This window comes from Osmia lignaria, chromosome 5 (assembly GCF_051020975.1).
Source record: "Osmia lignaria lignaria isolate PbOS001 chromosome 5, iyOsmLign1, whole genome shotgun sequence".
NCBI lineage: Eukaryota > Metazoa > Arthropoda > Insecta > Hymenoptera > Megachilidae > Osmia > Osmia lignaria.
The window spans coordinates 5,398,426-5,412,269 of NC_135036.1; the positions used below are offsets into that span (position 1 = coordinate 5,398,426).

At 33.0% G+C, this 13,844-nt stretch overlaps 1 protein-coding gene across 12 annotated transcripts in view; it reads right to left on the reverse strand.

Annotated features, from left to right (window-relative positions):
- Positions 1-13,844, reverse strand: part of LOC117607823 (octopamine receptor beta-1R) — a 120,239-nt gene that overhangs the window by 22,871 nt on the left and 83,524 nt on the right. For 3 of the 12 annotated variants that reach the window (XM_034331959.2, XM_034331957.2, XM_034331960.2), the window contains 2 exons: positions 11,129-12,059; positions 3,694-3,994 (listed from right to left, as the gene is read on the reverse strand). The exons of 6 other annotated variants lie outside the window; for them this stretch is intronic. In XM_034331959.2, coding sequence (XP_034187850.1) covers positions 3,694-3,994; positions 11,129-11,764 — 937 coding nt within the window. In that variant the 5' untranslated portion in view covers positions 11,765-12,059. Of the gene's footprint in view, positions 1-3,693; positions 3,995-11,128; positions 12,083-13,844 lie in introns of those variants that run through there. 3 more of the 12 variants (XM_034331958.2, XM_034331961.2, XM_034331969.2) reach the window with 2 other exon arrangements.

Genomic DNA, 13,844 nt, shown 5'->3' on the forward strand with positions numbered 1-13,844 from the left:
TAATTAATTATTCGGGGATGAACTGTCAAAGAATTTGCGAGCTACGCTTTATAAACAGGAACCAGAGAGTAGGAGGTGGAGGTTTCCAGGAAAAAGGAAGGCTTCTGGCAGTGAACCGATGTCAGTCAATCTTCTAGACAAGTGTTAGTTTACATAAGCCAAGTTGTAAAAGCTTTCAATAGTACACGAGGACACTTAACGAAATCGTTTAAGTATGTTTCTAGCGATCGGACTATTTGTGATCACTGAGAGCCATTAATCTTAATACAACTCGACGCTGTTGCTTTAACCTGAGAAATATAAACAGCGCGACATGTGTATTTATACTAATACAGTAACTATCGGTATACTAATAATGATTGAACTATTATAGGGTAATTTTTTAATTATTACAGGAACCTTTTTCCTGAAAAAGTGAGAAATGCAATATAATGCATATCTTGATATTTGAACGGCGGACCATGGAGAGAGCTACAGTTTTAATTTAATTTTCTTTTGTTTAAAAGTTGAAAGTAAGTGTGGGTTATAATTGACCGATCCTCCGCTATTCAAGAATTACATAATAAAATATAATTATCTTTTATTTTAATTTTTTAATTATTACAGAGACCTTTTTCCTGAAACAATGAGAAATGCAATATAATGCATATTTGGATATTTGGATGACGGACCATGGAGAGACCCCCACGACAACGGGCCATGGAGAGGGCTACAGTTTTAATTTAATATTCTTTTGTTTAAAAGTTGAAAGTAAATCTGGGTTACAATTGACCGAGCCTCCGCTATTCAAGAATTAAATAATAAAATATAATTATCTTTCGTAGCCTGAATAAAATTATTGTTTATTATGTAAGAAACGTATTATATTATACTTTCTACTTTTTCAGGAAAATTCAAAACTTGAAGCTTTAAATACTATACTATACTACAGTAGACTCTCGTTATATCGTCACCTAATATTTATTTCTATTTAATGCTAATGCTACTCTTCCATAATCATAGTCATCGAAAATAATACAATTTTATCTCCCTTTTCTAAAAGTTTAACTAAAAATTTGGAAACACCAAAACACCCGTTCGCGGCAATATACCGAGAGACTACTGTATTACTTAATTATTATAGCAAACTAAAAAGTCGAAGATTGAAATTTTAAAATTACCTATTCTTATTTGTAATAATTGAGAAAATAATAGAAACTACTTTATTACAATTATGTCCGTCGCATTATAACATGAGTCTATTGCATTATTGAATTATTATACCAGACTGAAAGCTCGAAGCTTGAAACATCAGAATTAGCTGTTCTCGTTTGTAATAATTGAGAAAATGAAAAAAACAACCCGATTACAATTATTTATCTCGATCACGTTATTATTCAGAACAACCTAACAAGATGCATTTTATGCAGAATGCTTGGTAAACATGAGAACTTAAGACGCCAAAGTTAGTTTGCCTGGGGAAATTGCGAATGAGCAGACGAAGGATTCAGGAAACCTTCTTCAAATAATCCTTTGTTTAATATGCAACAGTCTCCTTGTTTCACGATTAACATACGAGCGCAATAATCATATATTCAAGAGATTCGACGTTGAAGAAAGCTTATAAATGTGTTCATAAATCATTGTGTTTGCCTTTACAATTGGGAACCAACGTTTATTTTTACTAATACTCGTTTTATTCACTCTTGAAAAACGAATTTTATTGCTTCTCTTCACTAGTTTTATGGTTTCAGTTTCAGAAACATTGACAATCAGTTCTCTTGAATTCTTTTTTTAAATAAGTCAAGAATAAAATTTAAAAAAATTAAATTAGACATTAGAATAATTTTAGCTGAATTAATATTGTTCAGATTAAATGTGATCAAAATCATAAAAATAATTTTTAAAGGAAGAAGTATTGGTAATAAATGATTCCGAATTTTTTTTAAACAACTCAAAAATAAAATAGAGAATTAAATTAATATTGATCGGATTAAATGTAATAAAAATAATAAAAATAGTTTTAATAAGTAGAAACATTGACACTCAGTTATCTAGAATTTTTTTTTAAACAAATCAAGAATAAAATAAGAAAATAAATAAAATTAAGCATTAGGATAATTTTAGCTAAATTAATATTGTTCAGAGTTTTATAAAAATCTCTAGAAATTTTAATTACCAAAATAATAAATCTTTCTTCACGATTTTTCCATATGAACGAAAAATCATAAATCCGTATGAAATTCTCGGTATCTGAAATAAAACTGTTTCCACTTTCTGGCAATTATTATTCCAGCTTCTCGTCCAAGTTTGCATAATCAACTCCAATGAATCTGCACGCTTTCTCCAAAGGAAATAATGATCACGTCTCACGGAATCGAATGATCCATGGGTTCTCCGAGCAATCAAAATTCCAGCTTCGAATGACGTGCAAGAAACCAAGGTTGGAACGCTTTGATATCGAAACGAAATGGAACGAGAACGAACAGAAATAAAGATAATCGTCGCGAGCGTGTCGGACACAAAAAAATCCTATGGTTTCGCGGAGCAAAACTTTCCCTTCTCATTCGATAATTCTACAGTAATAACGTGTTTAAGTGTGGCCAATTATCGGGGGAGAAAAAATGGAATTACCGAAATCGATGCCGTGACTGTAACGTGTCCGTCGTTTTCCCACAGTTATTCGCTTCACGTTTCGTTCGACTGCTTCTGACGTTTTCATTATTCAAAAAAGAAAAAGAAACGATCTGACATTTCCTCGAATTCAAGCTTTCGTACAATTATTATCTGAACGAAAATAATACTCGGAGATGACGCGATTTTAAGAGCCGAAGAATCATTTGTTTTCTGCACGATTTCTACAAAGTGTCCGTCGGATAAATGTCTCGGGCAGGAAACTCTTAAGTGACGATCTAAAAATACAAAAACCTCCAGAACACGAGGTGGACGTGTGCAAACGGTTGCAACAATACAACCGGCCAAAGATATTTGGCGACACGGTTTGCGGAAAATGCGAAAACTTCTTCTTTCTCGAAATTCCGTACGCAAGAAAACAACCAGATTTCTGGTAAATGATCAGTATTTTGTGATGAAAATATTATAGATAAAATTGTGCAAAATTATTTTTCTTTTCGTATAAAAATTTAGATGTGCAATGATAAGGGAAAAGTTCAATTTACAGGATGAAAGATTGGATGCAAGAAATGGACAGCTCCATTTTAAGTAGAAATTGGACTAGTATGTAATGATTGACCCTTTTCTTAGAAAAGTAAAAAATATAATAGATGATAAACTATAATGCTGTTTGAAACGAAATGGATTTGAGCAAACGCAAAATTAAATTAAAATTGTGGCTTTCTTTATGGTCCGCCGACCGAGTTTTAAAAAACGCATTATATTATATTACTTACTTTTTTAGGAAAAGGGTCAACAACTTAAGAAAAAACAATCTTTTTAGTTTCTGTAAAATTATTAAAAAATGGACCTGCTGATTCCTACATCCAACCCTTCAAATATTCTTCAATATTTGAAACAATTTCTCAAGTTTCTGTAAAATTATTAAAAAATGAAGCTGCCTGGTTCAAATATTCCCCCAGATTGCATTATCGTAACCTTAAAAATTGAATAAAAAGAAGAATTAATTTAACACACGAGCAATCGCTCTGAATGAATTATTATTGAAATCCGAGCCAGCCTTCCTTTTTTATTACTCACCATTTTCCGCGTTCAGTTCCGCGGCGGTCCTATAAGAAACAGGTCTCCCAAAGTCGCTGGCATCGCTCGGATGCAGTAATAATTGATGAGACGCCCTAGAGTGATGCCTCGATGTGGATGCGCGATGCAGGTGAACACTATTTAGGACGGTATTACTGGAGGCACGGCTGAGAGCCTCCCTTTGACGCACAGCCTCTTTGTAGATCTTGCAGTACATCACGATCATCACGATACCAGGGATCCAAAATGATACTGATGAACTTATCACTGAGTACGGTCGATTCACCACGAACACGCACACCTGATTTCCATCACATCACGGTCAATTTTGTCCGAAAATAAACAGGACAAACTATATAATAATTGACATCCTTATCACGTTGCTTGCCACAGTGAAAATAGGCATTTATTTTAAGACGAAGCTTATTAATTATTTTAACACTTTACTGGCGGGAGAGATTAATTTAAGATCGTACGCTCAGAGGGGGTTGTAGTTGTAGCACGCAGAAAATTTAGAACGCAGACCTTTTTGGGAGAAAAAATTGAAACAAATTTTCAATTTCGCTACGTTAATCGCTCTCAGTTTTTGCTGTTGGAAAAACGTAGTACTATGTCTTTCGATAGTAAAGTGTTGAGAATAGAAATAGTTAATTTTCAAATTTCAAATTTCAAGCTTCCCATTTGCTATTTTCTTTTTTTATTATAATAAAAAAAGAAATAATTGAGAAAAATCAAAAAGACGTACCACTACGTGAATCGCTCTTAGTTTTTGCTGTTGGAAAAACGTAGTACTACGTCATTCGACAGCAAAGTGTTAAGAATAGAAGTAGTTAATTTTCAAATTTTAAATTTCAAGCTTCCCATTTGCTATTTTCTTTTTTTAATTTGAGGTCACCAATCACCCCTATGGCATTCAACGTGTTAAAATAAAATTCCCCTTCAAAAAATCAAATTATATAGCGAGAAATAAAAAATAATATTTAAAGTGAAATTTTTAAATAAATTTAAGAATGTCAATAATTGATACAGTTATTTGTTCGGAAGAGCTGTTTTTGATTTAACTGGGTCAAGTTTGTTCTTTCTTAAGTTTGATTACTTTTTTTCTATATTTTTCGTGGAATTTTGATGTGCCTTTAAGGAATATGAGGTGTCTGAATATCTGATTGATTATGAAATTAATTGCACTTTGTTCAGGCTGGTGAGAGTTGTTTGAACATTCTAATGAAATTTCCATGCGCTTTAATATCGAGGGAAAAATTTCGTCTCAACTTTGGATATGTTTTTCTGCTTACACATTAGTACTCTTCAGCGTTTAATTAAAGGTTTTAGTCGTACATGTTGCTTCTTTATATACGTTTCATTATTTAAGATTCTTTTAAAGAGTAATATCATTTCATATGAGTGTAATTTTTGGAAACAAGTACTTTTTGCATATATTTAGATATATTATTAAGATTTTCTTTGATTTTTTGCATTCTTCAGTTTTATATTTTTTTTTCAAACTTTATTACCCCTTGGATTTTTAATTTAACTAATTTAGTTGGGTGTTGCCTAATTTCTTATAAATTAAAAAAAACCTTTTTTATAATATTAAACTTAAGCAAATGCTGAATCAATCTACAAAATTTTCATTAAAATTTGACAGTTCAGTTTTACAAACAAAATGCAATACTTAAAGAGATAATTCAGAAATCTAAAATTAACAAACGAATGAAAAAGATTGGAAACAAAGAGGGTGAAAATAAAAGGTAGGCAATTGAAACTAAAAGTAGCCAGTGTTTGAAGGAGAACAGGTAAATTAAATGTAGAAAGGAGGAAGATGAGGGGGTAAACCGCAAGTAAACGCAACAGATGAAGGGAGCAGAAGGCGTAGGTAATTGAAATATGGAAAACGAGAATAAAACCAGGTAAGATAATGGAGGAAAGCATGGAGGTTAAAAATAGATATTGAACAGAGCCAATCTGAAAATGAGAGCGAGGGAACAGGTTATGAATTAAATGAAAAATAAAATGAAAGCAGGGTAATGATGGATACAAAGAGATTATAAGGAGGAATTCTGAAGATGATATTAAACTTAATGAAATTTAATTGAAAGTTTAATAAAAAAGAATGTAGGGATTAACATTGTTAAGTGGAAATGTGACACGAGTTTCAGGTATAATGACACAGAAAAAAATAATAATAAAAATGTATGGAAAGAAACGAAGGAAACTGGAGTAAAATAATTGAAAAGGTAAAAGTAAAAGGATTTAAAATGTAACAATATTCTGGGCGAAAATTAAAATAGAATCAAGAGATATTAATAACAGAAATAAAAACACGAGTAAAGAAATGAAAAACGAATAAATTATAAATGTTACATTGAGATTAAAAATATTAGCATAGGGTAATGTATACAGTTGTTAACCCTTATATAATGATTGACCCTTTCCCTAAAAAAGTTAGGAATATAATAGGTATAATGCGTTTCCGAATTCTCGAACGGCGGACCATGGAGAAAGCCCCAAGTTGACGGACCATGGAGGAAGCCAAAATTCTAAATTAATTTTCTACTCCATATTATTATCATTTTCTAAATTTTACATTGCCCTTTAAAAATTACTGTTCCAATACCTGAAATTTTAAGTTTAAAAATGATAGATTTAAATTATAATTATCTTTAATTATACTTTATATAAGAAACGCATTATATTATATTTTTTAATTTATTAGAAAAAGATCAATCATCACATAGGGGTAGATAACTCTATACAGTAATCTACTAAAAGGAACTTATCAAATGTTTAAAAGGAATCGAAATTGAATCCAGCAGAAAATAAAATTTCAAGGTGCAAATGAAGAAACAAACGATCTACGAAGGAACAAATCGCGGCGGAAATCACGTACTAACAAGACAGAAATTACGAGTGGAAATTGGAAAAAAAGAAGGAAGCCGAACCGAGATGAAGAAAGATTCGTGCCACGGCCTTTCATTGTTCGAAACAGTCCCGAATAATGGCGGTGTTGAAGAAGCTCGCGAGGGAAACTCCTCAGCCTGGGAAAGTAATAAATTTACCGTCACGTTCCTTCGGCCGGTGCTTTCATTCCGCTTGCAATTTCACCAGCCGAAATTATAATATCGCCCGCTTCTCTGTGAATACACAAGGGCCGTCTGGAACGAAGTTATAAATGGTCGAAAACGCGGACGGAGAGTTATAAAACAACGAGGATATGACTTCCCGCGTCATAATAATGTTGAACAAGGTTGTTTGAAAACTGTGCTATTTGAACAAGAAACATCCTGCTATGAAACACCTCTAAGTGAAGATGTTCAACTTCTCCTTTGGATCTTGAGAAAACACGCTCATATTTCAAGGAATCACTTTCGTTCGCGTTGTTTCTTCTTTCGAAAGTTTCTTATTCGGATGCTTGCTTTGAATTCCCTTCCATGAAAATTATGTACAATATTCAGCACCTAATTAAGGGAAGGTCCTGAATGGTCAGACTCTGATTTTGATGAAACTTTGCAGCTTTCAAGAATAATCAAAAATAATATATACAAATTTTTTTTAGTTGGAGTAATTCAGTTTTAAGGGATAAAATTACTTAATGATTTTATCATCATTATAAATATGATAATAATAAGAACTCCATAATTTAACCCCTTGAAAGCTAATTTGGAAACTGTTGGAAATTTTTTGACAACTTTTGCATTTTTTTTTAATATGTTCAAAATCATTCCAAGTTTTTTTTCTATTTCTAATAGTTATTTAGTTAGCTTTTAATGGGTCAAACTTTGGAGGGTGATTTCACCCCTTAAAATTGAGTTTCTTTAGCTGAAAAAAATACGTATGTATTATTTTTTACTATTTTTGAAACCTGCAAAGTTTCATCAAAATTTAAGACTTCTTCTTATTATGTCAAAAAATATTGAATCAAATTAGTTGCCTTTTTTCTTCACAATTAAATGTTAAGATTATTTGAACATCAGAATTCATCGGATCACAATTATGTTTATCTACTCACAGGTGTTGTTTGTGTACTTAAATCGGATAAAAATTACCATCATGTTAATAAAAAAAAAAGCTGCAAACAGAATAGTAATTATTGACTTAGAAAAAAGTTAATAGCAAAGGTAAATATTAATTAATCAAGTATTCCTTGCCAAGGAAATTGCCTTAAAAAATCAATGAATATGCATGTCGTAGCCACGAGACCGGTTCAGTGGTTTCCAACCTAATCATTATTATATTTTAAGCAAATCTGAATGTTAATAATACGTTCAATAATTCATAAACAGATAAGAATTCAGCACGTAGAAGTAATCATTTTTATACTCGTAATAAAGATGATTATAATAAACAAGAATACCTATTTGAATCCTTTTTCATATTAATTGGTACAATTTTTAATTAATAAATAATTTTTCTAAAATAATCAATACATACATGATATCTTGAATAGCAGATGTTCAAATCCACCTTTTTTTATTTTCACAATATTTCATTATTACTATTATTCATAATTTCAAATTTACAATAGAAATACTACTAATTAGCCAACAAATTTCTAATAATAAGGATAATTGATTCCACATATCAGGACCCCAAAGGCAGAGTGTATTAAGTCACACTTTTCAAATTTAAGAGGAGGGCAAATCAAAGGTGCAAAAGCCTTGTAATTTAGAAACCATTAGAGACATGTATCTCATTTTTTAAACAAATACTTTATCGTTTTAAAAGTGAAATCGTGTACTGGAAATTGTTTCTTTTTGAAATAAAAAATAAATTGGACTCGACACTGTCTGGCTCTGAAGAAGGACTTAATATTTCAGTGACTTAATATCAACATCATAAACTTGGACGAAGTGTTATCTTTTAAAACAGATATCAAGCCCAAAATTATTTTAACCCAACACAGGACTTAAAATTGCTTGGCCCTGAAATTTTTTGTAAACTAGTATTAAGAACCCTTATACTGTTTGGCTCGAATCAAGATATGGACATAATATTATTTCTAAACTATTATATGAAAAACTAAACGACTCAAAATAAAATAATTTAGAGAATAAATAAAATAAAATAATCCTCCATCAGGAAAAGTGCAAAAATTGCCACAAGAAACACGTAAAATATTATTTTTCTAAAAAGGTGGACTTAATACATCCTAACTCTGGGATCCAAATATTAAGCACTTGAGAAAATAATTTAATTACCACTTTAATAAATTATATTCATCACGTATCCCTATCTAAGAATGATATCCTATTACGATCTAAATCCTCTACTTTATTATTCCGTTGGTTTATTACCAGCTATTTTTACATCTCCTATCCGTGTATTTCTCTGCTGTCCTTCACGGAGAGATTCTGAGGATAGAAAGAACGGATTTGCACCTGGGACGGTGCACCAGAGGGACCATCTCAAGGATGCTCTTTGAATGAATGTTGAAGTAGACGTTTCTGGGGCGTGGTAATCTTGATAGCAATTTGTTAATTGAAATTCAGATAACTTTCAGTGAACGTTTTTATTTCCAACCCATTTTTAATAAAGAAACTTTATTACGATTATATCAAGGGTACTAAAACCGAAGAAACTTTTGCGATAATTCAAAAGGTAAGCAAAATAATGAATATTCATCTTGAACATTTCGTCTTCTATTTTATTTTACTCTTTTTAAACCGACCAAAATGTTATTTCCCATCGGGAGAGTAAACGAATTCGAAATTGCTGTGTCTGTTGCGCATTGTTAATCTTTTCGAGATATACGACCAATAAACGACGTTCAATTTTCTCCTAGCGTTTAATAGAATATTTTAAAGGATATTTACACTTCAATCGTGCAAGACAGAGTTTCAATCCGAGGAAAATCGAATGATGAACGGAATGGAAGGAAACGACGGACCGTAAGACGAACCAACGTTCGAAATTTGCATACAGATGATTTATTATCACTAGATTGCCGGACAAATAGATTCGTCAAAATAGGTTTAGCACATATGGATTTTTGGAACTAAGGAGTGGGAGGGGAAGGAATTAGTATTTGTATACATTTCATAATTCTATTAAAAACCAACATATGTTTTAAAAATAATTATTTAAGTTGTGTTATAAACGAAAACTAGAAATTGATTGTCCCGATAATTAAATGGCATATGTTAAATAAAATCAACAGAAGTAATTATTAATTTCCTATCTGCTCTCCTCAGGCACATCAAATTGAAGAAAATTTAATTTATTTTTATTTTGTTTTGTAATATTCAGTAGGTTATTTTTGATTTATAAAATTTTGTGCGTTAAATAAGAATTTTCTTGGAACAACACCCAACATATTTTGGAGTATTTTTGAATTAATGACAGAAAGTAAACGTCTGGTGTAAAATGTAATTACGGTACGTGATAGAGCAGATATTCTTCCCGCGAGTATTCATGGAAAGGTGCAAAACAAATTCTACTTTAATCCAGAAAATAAAATGGCTCTGCGAGAGACGTCGTGTCTCTCGCAGTGATTCTCAACGGCAGCGACCACTTGACGCCCAAGATAATTATGTTAGCCTTTAAATAGAAGCTGTTCTTCACATTTTCGCAAGTTTTCCATAGGAAAGAAGTCTGCTTTATCGCGTGAAGAAATTAGATTTCGTTGGAGATAAATTATAACCAACTCCCGGACATTTAATATTAAAAATGTTAATGAAAGATTTATGCAGTCGTTTGTATAAAATTTCAAACTGCAAATTGATATCCTCTTCTGTAAAACAAAATAATAATATATTGCCCAGTTTGTTTCAAAAACAGCCCTTAAACCTTTCCAGTCCAAAAGTTGCCATATGAGAAAATTCCTTTGAAAAATATTAGAAAACTGAACATACAGATTTTTCACGTTGCATTATACAAAAAAAATTAAAGAATAGGGTTTGATATTTATACGGTTTATAGCATTTATTGAGTGGAATAAAAAATCTCTAATTAACATAGGTTCTAAAATTAACCCTTTCTCTGTAAAATCAACCATATAAAAAAAATTGTTAAAAAAGTCATGATATTAAATAAAAGTTACTAAATAACAAACGTTAATTTACAGAGAAAGGGTAAAACCAACTTTTATTATTCAGTAAGCACTAATAACTGCAAGGATTATTTATTATTATTCTTCCATATGATAACACTGAAATAAAATAAGTTAAAAAAATCATAATATTAAATAAAAATTACTAAACAACAAAAGTTGATTTTATAGAGAAAGGGTTAATTTTAAGACCTACGTTAACTAGACAATTTTTAATTCCACTTACAATGTGTACTATAAACTCTATAAATCTCAGATTCTATTTTCTATCATCCTCTATGTATATCTATACCTGTCAAACCGAATAATTAACAAAAGAAAATTTCTATCACCAATTAATAATAACTTGGCTCTGAAGGAAAGGACTTGTCAATTGATCTCCATCTCTACCTGAGGATTCGTTCTAAGAAACTCCAGATGTTGATCGGTGGTGTACCATCCCATGAAGATGGGTATGAAGCTGATGAGTGCTGGCAGTAACCAAGCACTGCCCAGCATGCAGGTGACCGTGACTCTCCTCATGATGGCCGGATACTCCAAGGGCCTCACGATGGCGTAGTACCTGTCCACGCTGATGCAGCACAGGTGCAAGATGGAGGCAGTGGAGAAATAAACGTCCAACGAGTTCCAGACGTCGCACATGATCCTACCGAACACCCAATGGCCCGTGAGCTCGACGGAAGCGTTGAAAGTCATCGCGCAGACGGCTACCAGGAAGTCAGCCGCTGCCAGGCTGACAACGTAACGATTGGTAGGGACGCGAAGCTTCCTGTGCCTTCTGACACTGGCTATCACCAAGGCGTTGCCTATCAATGCGGTCACGATGATGCTGATCATCACTATCCCCTTGACCACCGTCCAGATCACGTGCGATGGCTGGTGAGAATCGTCGGACACGGTGACCGCTTGCAAAGTACTCCGTACGGTCGAGTTGAGCGACTCTGAGAGACGATCGATACCGGAAGTCGTGCTAATCCTGCCTATCGATCGGTCCACGTCCTCTTCCGATGGCTCACTGACTTCCATTCCAGAACACGCGGGATCCGGGCATGTTAGACGCCGGAAAACCGTTCAGGGTATAGTCTGTCGGTCACGAAACGACGCTTTGAACTTCCTCAGCCTCTCGGAGAAGGTGCACCGTTCACCGGTTCGGTTATACAACATCGCGATAGGATTTGCTTTCAACGAGGATAGGTAATTTTCACACCTGTCTAACTTGCATCGCTCTGTTCCGGGTTAGAGGTTCGTTCAACAGACGATTGTTTGATGTTCGACGCTGCCTTTTCGTGTCTTGGAGCGGTATTTATCTCTTTGACTGAACCTAGATAAGGTGCCTCTAATTAACTATAGAAATTGCAGAGGTTACTTTTTTTAATTGCTAATTGATGTAAGAACATCTCAAAGAGAAGTTGCTTTATTTATTATTAAAATTTCAAGACTAATTTTCTGCTTCTTTTATTAATACTTGTCGGTTTTTATTACAGTTCAGCATGATAGAGAAGACGTTAATTTAAATAATGGGAGATAAAATGAAAGAAAAATTTCCCAAGTATGGAAACTTTAGTAAAAGTAAATGTTGCATTGGAAGTGAAATTTAGAAATTTAGAATGGTTTTAATACTTAATTAATATTTTGATATTGTTTATTAATATAACCTAAATGGGGTAAAATGGCAGAAGTAAGATGGTGAAATTGCCATCTTTCCACTATAATTGGTTTGCTTTACAATTAATGCACTTCAGAATTACCAGAATTATTTCAAAACCATGAAATTATATTATGCATAAGTGTTACAAGCGCCAAAAATGGTAGTATGAATCTTGCACCCCCCACCGAGGAACTAGATTATTAAAATATCGAGATTGCATTTGCTAAACCGACATAATTAATCTACCCCAGCATCACCATTTGACCTAACGATCGAAATAGATGGCGAAAACACTAACGTAAGTAAGAAATATAATATAATGCGTTTTTTAGCCCTCGGACGGCGGACCATGGAGAGATCTCCAAAAAGGGTGCGGCGGACCATGGAGAGAGCCTCAATTCTAATTAAATTCTATACCTCATTTCATTTTAATTTTCTAAATTTAACACTATTCCTTTAAAAATGATACATTTTGCTATTTTTTTTATTATATAAAAAAGAAAACTGTTATCCATCTTACCCCACCCTCCCCTAATTATAATATTGAGAATGTTGCACAAAATCTCTTGAAATTAATGAAAGATACCTTTTTTATAATAATTTATGTTGAAAAAGAATAAATCACTGATCTTTATCCTATCCTAATATAAGGCCAAACTAAACAATCTGTTCCTGAAACATTTTTTTGCACCCCTAAAGAATATGTTTCAAACATACAGGTCAGATAAAACGTGACGGGTTATCAATTTTTATTCCACCCCCAACAGTTTCTAACCGATTAAAGGGAAGAAATATGTAGCTCGTAAAACTTCAGCCATCGTAGATTAACCAGGCTTCCCGACCATTGCTCGTGAAACTGATACGACGTGTTTCGTGCAAACAGATCGCTTAACCAGACACTTCGTTCTCTTGAAAACTGCGCATTATCAAAATTAATCGCTCTTAACTGGCTGAGAACCGTGTTGCAACGTTTCTAAACCACTTTGGAACTTTTCTACCTGCTTCTTTCGAACGAGCCATCGTCCTGTTAAGAATAAAATGAAAACGAGAACTCTTCAAGGTTGTACATTGATCCCCCTTTAACAGGCAGAAAACGAGTTTCCAGATTTCTGAATTGGATTACAACTTTGAATCTCCGCATCGTAATTTTTCAACGAGAAACTTTACAACAGCTATCGCCTTTTCATTGTAAGATAATTCCTTATCGAAGAACTCTTCAGGGCTGTATATTAATCGCTCTGTATTTCAAGATTTCTAAAACGGATTGCAACTTTTAATCCCACCTTGATCCACGAGGGGAAAAGTTTCCAGCCGTTGTCACGTCCCTTTGTTCAAAGATAATTTCATGTCAAAGGACTCTTGAATACTCCGCGTAAATGTTCGTCTTCCTTAGAAGAACCGAGCACGCTTTAACATTAAAGCAAACACAAGTTGGGGCAATAGACGAGACAAGTCGTA